Source organism: Rhineura floridana, chromosome 14, assembly GCF_030035675.1.
Source record: "Rhineura floridana isolate rRhiFlo1 chromosome 14, rRhiFlo1.hap2, whole genome shotgun sequence".
Lineage (NCBI taxonomy): Eukaryota > Metazoa > Chordata > Lepidosauria > Squamata > Rhineuridae > Rhineura > Rhineura floridana.
In genome coordinates this window covers 8,926,527-8,938,297 of record NC_084493.1, presented here as the reverse complement: position 1 = coordinate 8,938,297, position 11,771 = coordinate 8,926,527, and the positions used below count along the sequence as shown (strand labels likewise).

Here is an 11,771-nt window from a genome sequence, read left to right as displayed (position 1 = left end):
ACTTTGGCGTGGGTGGGTTTGCTTGCTGTTTGCTTCAGGCAAACTGTCTTCAGCTGGCCTTGGATTTTCCAAGAATGAAGTGAGAACCATAGCAAATGAAAACCCGTGTGATAAAAAGGACAGAGGATCTGAATCTCAATATTTGTTTTGCATCAATGGCGTGTAGGTCTTTACGAAAGTTGCTGCTTGTACCACATTCATGTATACTATGCATCTCCCAAGTGGGCTGTATCTTCAAATACTGGCTGTATTAGACTTAGGCCCCATCTGCACTATAACTTTAAAGCAGTATCATACCACTTTAAACTGTCATGACTTCCCTCAAAGAATCCTGGGTAGTATGTGAAGGGTGCTGAGACCCCTATTCCCCTCACAGAGCTAAATTTCCAGAGTTTCCTGGTAAGAGAGAGGGACTGGTAAACCACTCAGGGAATTGTAGCTCTATCAGGAGAATAGGGGGTCTCCTGACAACTCTCAGTGCCCTTCACAAACTACACTTCCCAGGATTCTTTGAGGGAAATTGTGGCTGTTTAAAGTGGTATGATAATACTTTAAATGTATAATGCAGGCAGGGCCTTAAACTAATATGATATATATATATATATATATATATATATATATATATATATATAAAATGGATTGTTTGTCCTCTCTTTCTTGTTTTGGTTGTTGTTTTTTGTTACTTTTGTTCTGTTTGTATATGCATAAAACCCAATAAAATATTTTAAGGATTGGTCAGAATGTTGGACTAAAACCTGGCAGACTAGGGTTCAAATTCACACCCACCCATGAAGTTCACTGGGTGTTGTGGGCCAGTCACCATCTTTTACTCTATTCTACTTTGCAGGGTTGTTGTGAGGATAAAATGGAATTTATTTACACCTTCCAAGTATTTATGATTCTCCCCATGTGAGTACTTTGATGTTTAACCAAGGCTTGTGCCCACACTGTAACTCTTACATCTGGGGAGGTCCCAACCTTTTTGGAATTTGTGGGAAGTGCTGTAGGCACACAAAATGGCTGTTGTAAGGGCATGGTAGTCACAAAGCAGTGAGAGGTTCCACATATAAAAGCGCATTTATTCATGTTCCCAGTTGGAGGCTGCTCTACAGAAAATAATAAAACATAATTCAAGGTTATACCTGGACTGAGTTATTACAACAATATACATCCACAGTCACAAATAAAAATGGTGTATTTAAAGACAGCATACTAACTACTGTTAAAAAGAACACAGAATGGAAAAGAATAGAAACTTGCCACTGATAATATCCCAATCAAAGCTAATCAATGATTACGGCAAAGCAACCACACCTCACTGAACTTACGCCAAGGCTCCAAGACTTAGTGTGATGCTTGACACTGCATGTCATCAGCAAGCTTGCTATAATTGGGGGTGTATGATGAGATTGCTGCTCGCAAACAGTCATCCAGATGCTTAGGTGTCAGCCGTGTTCTGTTTTTTGATTTGATAAATTTTCTAGCTGAGAAGAGGGACTCACAAGGATAAGCTGATCCAAAATAAGAGTTTACCTTTGCAGCAGTCTTTTTCAACAAAGGAAACTTTTGGGAACCAACCTGATTCCAAAAATTGTCATGGCCCGAATTAGATTTTAAAACTAAGTCATTCTGAAGGTCCACAATCTCCAGCTCTACTTCCTCTAACCTAGCTTGACAAAGTTCGGCAATGGCCATGGCAGTCACTGTGACATCAATTGAATTGAATGGGTTTGCAAAAAACGACACAACAGGTTCAATGTCAATGAGCTGCTCAAACTGAGTAAGGAACTGTTCCTCCAGTATCTCCAAGTAGCCCACAAATGGCGCATTGTTGAAGTCGCTCTCTCCAATGACTTGCTTCATTGCAGGGAAGTAAAGAAGCGATTTCCTCTGCAAGTGTGACTTCCACAACCTCAGTTTATCTTTGAAGGTATTGACTGCAGTGAGCATCCCAGAAATATGTTTGTCTCTACCCTGAAGCTCGAAGTTCAAAATGTTCAGCTTTTGCATCAGATCAGCAAGGAAAGCCAAGTCCACTAACCAAAACTTGTCATCCAGTTGCTCAACATACTGATCTTTAGACCTGAAAAACTCCTTAATTTCTTCAATCAGGTTTAAAAATCTGGCCAGCACTTTTCCTTTACTCAGCCATCTACCCTCACTATGCAAAAGGAGATCATTGTGTTCAGCATCAACATCCTCCAAAAGAGCTTTATAAAGCCTGTGTTTCGAGGAGACTGCCCGGATAGAGTTTACTATTTTTTTAACAACATCCATGATGTGTTTAAACCGGAGTACTTTGGCGCACAGCGCCTCCTGATGAACGATGCAGTGATAAGAAACAAGCTTTGGAAAAGATTCATCTTGCTGGCACTGAGCAATGAACCCACTGATGCAACCCGTCGCTGAGCCCTCGTCAGTGGTGAGGGATGTCAACTTGTGAAGAGGCAAATTTATTTCCGTAGCAAAGTCTTTGAAAGTCTGAAAAATGTTCTCGCCTCTCGTCTTCCCTTTCAAAGGTAGTATTCGGAGTAGCTCTTCTATCACAGAAAGATCACTGAATACCATTCTCACAACGACTGCCATCTGAGAAGGGTCTGTGATATCTGTGGATTCGTTAAGCTGAAGGGCAAACCAAAGACACGTCTGCAGGTCGCTTTGCAGCTGATGCTCCAAGTCTCTCGAAATGGACTCGATTCTTCTGGTAATGGTGTTTCCAGACAGCTGCAATTTTTGAATGGCGGCGAGGATTTCTTTTTTATTGGGAAAACCTTCAAACATCGAGTCCCCAGCAGTCAAGAATATCTCCTTCAAGAGGTCCCCGTCCACAAAAGGTTTTTTCCTCTTAGCAAGTAAACTTGCAATTTTAAAAGATGCCATTGTATTGTTCTTGGATTGCACCACAGGCCTGGTGGTGGGTGACGGCGGAATCGCCAGTTTCGATTTCATTTCACTGACCTTTTTTTTCCGAAGCTCAGAATCAAGAGGATAGTCCTTAGCAAAACTGCCGTGATTTCTCTCATAATGTCTCTGGACGTTGTGCTTCTTCGAGACCGCAACAGTTGAAGAGCAGAGCAAGCAGACACACTTGCCGTTCAAATCCACAAAACAATACCTCTCTTCCCATTCTTTGTTGAAAAGATAAGTCCTTTGTCTTTTAACAGTTGGCTCACTTATTTTGACAACTACAGGCAACAGAGGGTGGGGGGGAGGAAAGAGAACTTCAGTTTAACTACAACTCATAAGTAGGGTGAAACTTCAGCTAAGACAGTCCTAATTAATAACCACAAGTCAAGAAGTCATTAGCGCTGGAGCAACTTATGTAGGACCAAAACAAATCCCAAGAAAACAAAAGCCAATCGCCAAAGTCATAAATATGAATAAACGGAAAGCAAAGAACTTTTGATAAGAAATCAAGAGTTCAAATTCCCACTTTGCCATGGAGTCCACCATGACCCAGTCTCTCTGTCGCTCTCACACGGGGTGTAGTTGTCCAGGGTCTCGGGGTGTGTGTGTCTTAGACCCCTTACTATTTTGGGAGCAGGGTCCCAAAGTCTCCAGCATTCTACAAGCAACACAGTATGAAAGAAGAGTGTGTTAGGGATTGAGAAAAATCTTCTTATGTGCTTCCTTATCCTTTTGTGCTGATTGGAGCCAGACGGAGTGAAAGGAGGTGAGTCAGCCACTGAGAAGACTCTTTTCAGTAACTAACACTCTCCTCTTTCATCCTTATTGGCTCCTAGGGATGTCTGTTGTTGTGGGAGAAGGCATTAAAAAGGATCTCATTTTCAACTCAACAGCAAAAGAGGGGGGAGGGGCATGGCTGTAACCAATAGTGTACTGCAAATTAGAAGTGCAGGGTCCCTTCATGTTAATCACAGCCATGCCCCCTCCCTGTTTTTTTTTCTGTGGGGTTGAGAATGATATCCCTGATAATGCCTAGGAACTAATAAGCATGAAATAGGAGGGTGTTAGCTACTGAGAAGGGTCTGAGAAGGCTGACTCACCTCCTTTCACTCTGATTGGCTCCAATCAACAGGAAAGGACAAGGAAGCATGTTAGAAGACTCTTCTCAGTGGCTAACACACTTCTTTTTTCATGCTGATTGGCTCGTCAGATGCTGGAGACATAGGGACCCTGCTGGGAGCCTACTCTCAAAAAAGTAAAGGGTCTAAGACCCCCCGAGACCATGCACAACTACACCCCTGGCTGTAACTAACATGAAGGGACCCTGCACTTCTGAATTTGCACTACACTACTGCTCTCACAGAAACACACTCAGCACCAGTGGTACTCGGTGCCCACTGGGATTGGTAGAGCGGAGAGCAGGGAGACCAGCAGTAGGTGGCGCCAGAGCCAATGACTGATAGAGCTAGTTTTTGTCCCCTCTGCTGAGCTCTACAAAGGCAACACTGAGCCTAAGGAAGAAGAGGCTGATAAGCAGAGCCACCCCCTGGACTTATTGAAGGTGAGGCAGCAGGCAGATGGGGCTGGCTGAGATTGGTGGGGCAATGCCCAATTTGCCCTAATGCTGCAGCCTCGATGGACACACACTCCTCTCCTCAGCCAGTTGGCAATAGGATCATCAGGAGAAAGGGGCAACATTTTGGACTTCATTCGGCTGGGTGCTGGAGGTGTTGCGGCTGCCCAGCAGAGATTCTGTGGCTGCCTAGAAACAGGGGACAGGGAGGGGAAAGGAGCAGAGAGCCTCGTGGGGGGCATGGTGTGTCCCCCTTGGTTGAAGCCAGTGGCTGCCAAACCTTTTTCTCCCAGGGAGCACTTGAGAATGGCCGACGGTCTTGGCAGACCCCTTAATGATTTCTTCTGCCAATTGTAGAAATTGTAATGTGCTGTGCTAGTTTTCAGTTGTATTTGTACCACTTCTTTTATTTCTTGTACAGAAATAAACTGGATAGAATTCCAATTGCCATACAGTAAAAATACAAGACAAGACATAAAAGCAGCATTAAAAATACAATCAATATGAATATTTAACGCAGGCATGCTGCGGACCACCTGAATGAAGTGCATGGACCACCGATGGTCCACAGACCATAGTTTGGGAAGCCCTGCTCTAAGGAGGTAGTTCGCAAACTTTCTTCACCCACGGCCCACTTGAAACGTGCCGAGGGTCTTGGCAGACTACTTTGTTTTTTTCTGCCTGTTGTGGCAATTGCATTTACACGATTTCTCCCCTGTGTGGATTCTTTCCACAGGCAGTGAATTGGGGTCTCAAAATGAAGTTTTCCCTCACATTTAAGTGGTTTCTCTTCCTTGCAGGTTTTGCACTGAGCTTTAAGGTTTCAGAATTTTAACACACATACCCCGCCACGAACACACACACTACACTTACTCTTTTCAGTTCTTTTCTTTATTTTCCCTATTTTTCCTTGGACTGTGATTTCATGATAATCGCCATCATCAGAAACAGGAGATTTAGTCCTCCTTTTATGGTTTCTTTCAGTTTGTCTTCTTGGCTCTTCGCTCTTTTTACCTCTCTCCCTTTCTGGTGACATCTCTCGTGGTTCTCCCTTGTTTTCCATTTCCCATTTGTCACCTTCTGGATCAAAGACAGGAAAGTAATTAAAAACAGGAGATAAAAAACGGGCCCCCAAATCACTGAACCACAATTAACAGCTGTGAACAGGCAACGACTAAAAGATTTCAAATGGAGATAGTCCCTTTCACCCATTTTACCGCTCATGTTGACTGGCATCAAGTGGCACCTGGTATGATATAGTTAGACTGGAATCAAGGAGACCTGGGTTCAGCTCCAGGTTGGGCATGATACCGGTTGAGTGGCCTTGGATCAACCACTGGTTAAGGAAGCCTTTGCCAACCTGGTACCTGGGATTACAACTCCCATCAGCTGTGTTGATGGGAGTTGTAGTCCAAAACATTTGGAAGAAGCCAAGATAGTGAAGGTTGGGCTAAGGTTGGGCCACAAGATTAGACATAACCACTTTCTTTTTGGATTTGTAAAAAGTTATCATCAGGGAAAAAGAACATGTTACCTAGGGAAGTCATCAGCCCACAGCTCTTCACCATCAGCTGTCTGTGTGCAGCTCTCTGTTCAGGATCCAGCACAGCACGCTCCTCCTTAGAAAAATATGTAGCAGCCTCTTTCAGGGTCGTCAGATCCTGGGGGTGGGAAAAAGCCCAAGAACATTCCCTTCTCGTAGATAACAGAAAAACTGTTTACCAGCAAAATCCAAAAGGTTAGTTTAAGGGGAGGAAACTGGGCACTTTTGTGCAAGACGTGTAAAAGAGAAAGGCATAAAAGGGTGGGGGACATGAAAGAAAGGGATAAAATTATGCAGGTATAAAATTAAGTGGGAAAAGTGGACCCAATACTAGAACTCGGTCCCAGGCTATGGTCTGAAGGCACATGAGGCCACCACCTTGCTGTAGTTAAGCAGGGCTGGGTCTGGTCAGAGCCTGGATGGGAGACCGCCTGGGAACCACATGCATGCTGCCTGGAGTTTCTGTGATGAAAAAAAGGCCCGGTATAAATGTAAGAACTAACTAACTAAATAATAATAAAATAATAATCCAGTGAAGCTGAATGCTGGCACTGTTAAACTATGGAATTCACTCCCAGAAGATGTAGCGATGTCCGCCAACACGGATGCCTTTTTAAAAAGGATGAGACAAATTCACAGAGGATACGGCTATCAATGGCTACTAGCCATGATTATATGTATGTACTACCTCCTTTCTGAAAGAGGTATGCCTCGGAATGCCAGTTGCTGGGAACCACAAGTGGGGAGAGTGCAGTTGCACTCAGTTCCTGTAGGTGGGCTTCCCAGAGGTATCTAGCTGGTCACGGTGAAAGCAGCAGGCTTTTCTTATGCAAGATTTGTTCAGATCCAGGGAGGTGAGAGGACAGAGGCACACAGACTGTACCCATCAATTTCCTCAATAATCCTTTCCCTACCTTATCAGGTTGTGCAGAAGCCACATCTCGTCCACCACACAGAAAAGATGACTGAGCACGTATTGCCGGAAGCGCTCCATAGCCTGTAAGAGACAAAGGTGGTGGGCAGCCAGTAGCACAGAGATAGAGAACTTGTGGCCTGTGGATGTTATTGGACTACAGCTCCCATCATCCCTGGCCATTGGCCATACTGGCTTGGGCTGATGGGAGTTGGAGTCCAACAACACCTGGAAGGCCATAGGTTAGCTAATTCTGCAGTAGCATATTGCTGCCCCAGAGATTAAGCGATGCATATTTAAGTGCAACTGGACATTACAGAATGCTTTATCAAATTGCACTGATACCAATTTTGTATCTCAGTTGTGTGAAAACACCGCTCCCACCCCCATTTGGCCACAAATCCATGCAAAACGTTTTCCAAGTATTGAAAATGAATGCATCTTTTTGAATTGCATATCGGAAAACAATGATAAATGACCTTATATAGGAAATTTTATACCAATTTTAATTTTCTACTTTTTACTCACGGTTTTATGTACTTTATATGATCTTGTTTACTCATGCTTTTTTATGTACTGATCTTTGATCAAAATAAATTATTCATTCAATGAATCTTTTTGAATTATGGGAACAGACTGGAGACCTGAAAGATTCTGGGAAGCACAGAAACAGCCCACAGATTGCTTGCATAGTTACTAGGGGAGACCAACTTCAAATATGCCCGATGAATCCTTACCCTGCCAACTGGCCCCTCCATCACCCTCCGGCATGATCCCCCGTCGCAGGGGACTGTGTTTGGTGTCCGATGAAGCCTTCTCTGACTCGGAGAAATCAGAACCGAATAGACCCTGTCCCTGAAAGAGCAACAAAGATCCAAGATACAGAACAGGAAGAATTAGAAAAGGAACATCAGAGGCAAAGCCATGGGGATTTTGGACATCTCTCCAGAGGTGATTTCCCGAAAGAGTTGGGCAATTAGAGGGGAGTTTTACAATGTCCTCCTTTACATTCTTGGCCCCAAGGAACTATCAGGATGAAAGGCTCTCACCTGCTGCTCCTCCTGCTTCTTCTCCTCTGCCTGAGTCAGGAGGAAAATCTCTGCCAGGGCCACCGCCTGGGAACTGGTCTCCGCTCCACATTCCCTGACCCAGCGCTCCATCTCTGGTGGAAGGATGGTCAGGAACTGCTCCAAGATCACCAAGTCCAGAATCTGATTCTTTGTGTGCTGCTCTGGTTTCAGCCACTGATGACAAAGATCGTGGAGTCGGCTGCAAACCTCTCGGGGGCCCTCAGCATCCTGGTAGCGGAACTGCTTGAAGCGCTGGTGCTGTACATCTGCTCTGAGCAAGTTCTCACTCAGGGTCTTCTGCATGGTTTTTTCCCAGGATTCCCCACTGCTCCCAGTCTTGATGGTATCAGGGCTCCTTCCTGCTGCTTCAGGGGCAGGTGAATCTTGCTCTTCCATCTTTGAGCTATGCTCCAAAGAAGCCTCCAACACAACCAAACGCTTGCTTTTTCTGCCTGCCAGTTTTGGTCTCAAGGCAAACTAACTAGCAGCGTTACCAAGGCCTGCAGAGCCAAGACATCATTCTGTGAAGTGCATTAATATTCCAACAAGACAGGAAGATTTCCCCAAGCAAAGGTGAATGCCTCTCAGTAGCAACCAGAGCCACATTCATACCGTATATTTGTTCCATGATTATTCCACTTTAAACAGTCGTGGCCTCTACCAAAGAATCCTGGGAAGTGTGGTTTGTGAAGGGTACTGAGACCTGTTAGGACACCCCTATAACTCTCACAGAGCTACAATTCTCAGAGTTCTCTGGGAAGAGGGACTGACTGTTAAGCCACTCAGAGAATTATAGTTCTGTGAGGGCAAAAGTTCTAACAACTCTGAGCGCCCTTCACAAACTACCCTTCCCAAGATTCTTTGGGGAAAGCCATGACTGTTTAAAGTGGAATAAATGTATAGCGTGAATGTGATCCAGGTCTTGTCCCAGAAGAAAAAGGTAGTGTATGTAAAGACTGTGAAACAAACTACAGACTAGGGTGGAGGGCAGTTCCTTCACTGAAGGACCAAGAATTCGAGTCTTCAATTTGATTGAGGGTCAGAAGATGCAGTAACTCTCCCATCGGTTTGTCCCTAACAACTCTCCCACTTTAGGTTCCACAAATACTCCCTTCTGTTGAACCCCTGTCCATCCCTCACCTTCTTTCCTCCCTCAACTCCTTCCCTCAGTCCTGCTACCACGGTCTCCTTAAGCCTCAGTTATGCTGAAATACCTTTAAAATTAAGGCTGTTGTTTGAGTAAAACAATCGTACTTTATTAATTATCTGTCTGTGCATTAATAAACTTAATTCACATATGAATTTCTGAGGAAACTTCTTTAGACAACACATTTCCCCTTTTTATTTTACTGATAGCTGAATGAAAATGTAAAACAAAGGGTTGTATCCAATGCTAGTCCTACTTGGCACAGACCTGTTGAAGGTAATGGCCATGACTAACTTAGGTCCATTAATTTCAATGGGTCTACTCTGGGGGCTTCGTTGGATACAAGCCAAGACAACTTTTCTCTGTAGCATCTGGTATACTGCCAGTATAGGTGGAGGTTCTATTTCTCTTCCCGCTGAGAGCGGCCTTGCTGGAACTGAGCAAAGGTTCACACAGGAAAGCATCCAGTTCCTAGCAGCAGCCAGCCACGGATTTGGAGGAACCCACAAAGATTTGTGTCCCGCAGGAACTGCGATCCACCAGATACCCGTCAGCCCGTTTTTTTAAAATACTTTTCCTCCTTCCCTCTTAATTGTTTAAAAGAAAGAAAACAAGACAACAAAACAAACTCTCCCATCCTGCTTAAATATCTCTCCCTCCCACCACTGGTCGGCCACGTGCAAAAAAGGCATCCCAGAAGGCGGAGGGGAGCTTCTTATCGGGGGCAGAGCAAAGCCCGCTTAATGAGGGCACTCATCCCTATCGAAATCCGGACATATAACTGATGAATGAGACAGAGTCATTTTGCACCCTTTTCAAGGGAGCCAAATTCCAAGGGGCCTCCCGCGTTTGCAGACAAGAGGAATGAAATCGCCCCTCCTCAAATACTGGGGTGGGGGTGGCGCACTGTGCCGCCCCCCCTTTCTTTAGGGTGGAGGCGGAGGGGGGGCGCAATCCCTTTGCCGTTCTCAATTCTCCCCCTCCCCCTCCGCAAATGCAAAAAACCCAGCATTTTTGCGCCCTTTCTCTCCATTCACTGGCTGGGCTCTGAGCCCCCCGCCTCCCTCTGGGGGCCTTTTCCCGCCCCCTCCTCGCTTGCCCACTGGCCCTCCCCTGCAGCCTGGGACTTCCCTTCACCCAAGCGCACAAGGAAGGCTCACCGGATCCCAGGAAGGAGGCACCGATGCAGCTCTCGGGAAAGACAAAGGCCACTCTCCCCCAATGGAGGATCCGGGAGGGGAACGGCCTGGGGGGGGAGTGCATTTGATATGGAGGACGCCCCTCCTCCCCCAACTTCCCTTCCTCTCTAGGAAGCTAGCTCTATTCATTTAACCCTTCGAAGGCCATGCAGTCGGATCCTCTTTCTTTCTCTCTCTCTCTCTCTCTCTCTCTCTGGGTCTACCCAAAATCAACATTCCAGGCAAAAGATGGTTCCTTGGCCTCTCCAGGCCGCTCTGAGTTTTTCCTCACCTGACGAGACTAGGAGGCAGCTCTCATCTGTATTGGAAAATGTGCTTGTCTCTCTCTCCCTCCCCCGCCCCTTCCCAAAGAAACAGAAAATCCCATCATGCTCTTATCTACCCAGAACTCAATTCAAGGATGAAAGAAAATAAAAAGCAAAGGAGGCCATGTTGATAGGAAGGGGGGCGCGGAATCCAAAAATATCTATAATTGGGCAATACTTTTGCCCAAAAATTGGGTACTAGAAAGAAAACAAGCTTGTTTTTTCATTAGGCAAGATGGTACACAGAGCAGGGAGACAAAGAAAGGAGGGAAAATGAAAAGGCCCAACAATTAGGCTGGATGTTGTAGCCGTAAGGACGGCAGGTAGTAATCCTACACACATGCACACGCCATGTTGATGCCCGGGATGGGGTCAGGATGGCACGCAGAGGCTTCTCTGCCATCCTCCGCCAGCAGAGAAGAATGCTGCCCCTGCTGTGCCCAAGCTGGTAGTAAACTATAGCCGGCTGATTTCCTGCTGGTGGTAGGAAGCAGAAACACACAAAATTGGGGGGGGTGTCAGATGTGGGGTGTTGGCAGCTTTGGATCCCCGAGGAGCCTGATCCTCATGCCCCTTTGCCATGGCTAATTTAGGATTGCTTTGTTAGCCTCAGTTCCAAGATGACGATGATTCAATTTACCCTTCTCCCGAAGGAGCCCAGGGCGATTGCAGACTGAATTAGACTGGAGTACTTACCACGAAAACCCTATTCATAGAGTCGCCATAAGTCAGGATCGACTTGAAGGCTGTCCATTTCACTAACTGCGCTTACCTGGGAGTATGCCCCATTGAACTCAATGGGACGTCCTTCTGAGTAGATATTGTTAGGATTGCGCTGTTAGTCCCTGCTTGGTGCTACATGTATTAGCCATTATTTCTTTATCACAGGTTCCTCACTGTAAAGGGGGGATGCTTCTTCAGCCTGTGGGCCACATGCAAGGGATGGACTGGGTCAAAGGCAAAAGCGAGTGGAGAAAGAAATGTAAATGTTACCTTTGTACAGTAAGCAAGTTTCTACAGACACTGATACATACCTCTCTCTCCTCCATCCAGACAAGCAAGAGGTGTTATCAGAGTCAGTCAGGTAAAGACAATTGGGGTGCAAAGCAAGGGC

At 45.6% G+C, this 11,771-nt stretch overlaps 1 protein-coding gene across 3 annotated transcripts; it reads right to left on the bottom strand.

Moving 5' to 3' along the window:
* Positions 1 to 1,058: 1,058 nt before the first annotated feature.
* Positions 1,059 to 10,714, bottom strand: LOC133369575 (general transcription factor II-I repeat domain-containing protein 2-like). Of its 3 annotated transcripts, none has more exons than XM_061594858.1 (7): positions 10,624 to 10,714; positions 7,986 to 8,506; positions 7,674 to 7,791; positions 6,938 to 7,020; positions 6,015 to 6,141; positions 5,354 to 5,560; positions 1,059 to 3,185 (listed from the first exon to the last, which is right to left on the bottom strand). In XM_061594858.1, the coding sequence occupies exons 2-7, from the start codon at positions 8,400 to 8,402 to the stop codon at positions 1,345 to 1,347; spliced, it is 2,793 nt and encodes a 930-aa protein (XP_061450842.1). In that variant the 5' UTR covers positions 8,403 to 8,506; positions 10,624 to 10,714; the 3' UTR covers positions 1,059 to 1,344. The 3 variants fall into 3 exon arrangements, with proteins under 3 accessions (XP_061450842.1, XP_061450843.1, XP_061450841.1); XM_061594859.1 differs by lacking the exon at positions 10,624 to 10,714 and adding an exon at positions 10,314 to 10,581 and having other exon boundaries at positions 5,354 to 5,557; XM_061594857.1 differs by lacking the exon at positions 10,624 to 10,714 and adding an exon at positions 10,314 to 10,579.
* Between the last annotated feature and the right edge of the window lie 1,057 nt (positions 10,715 to 11,771).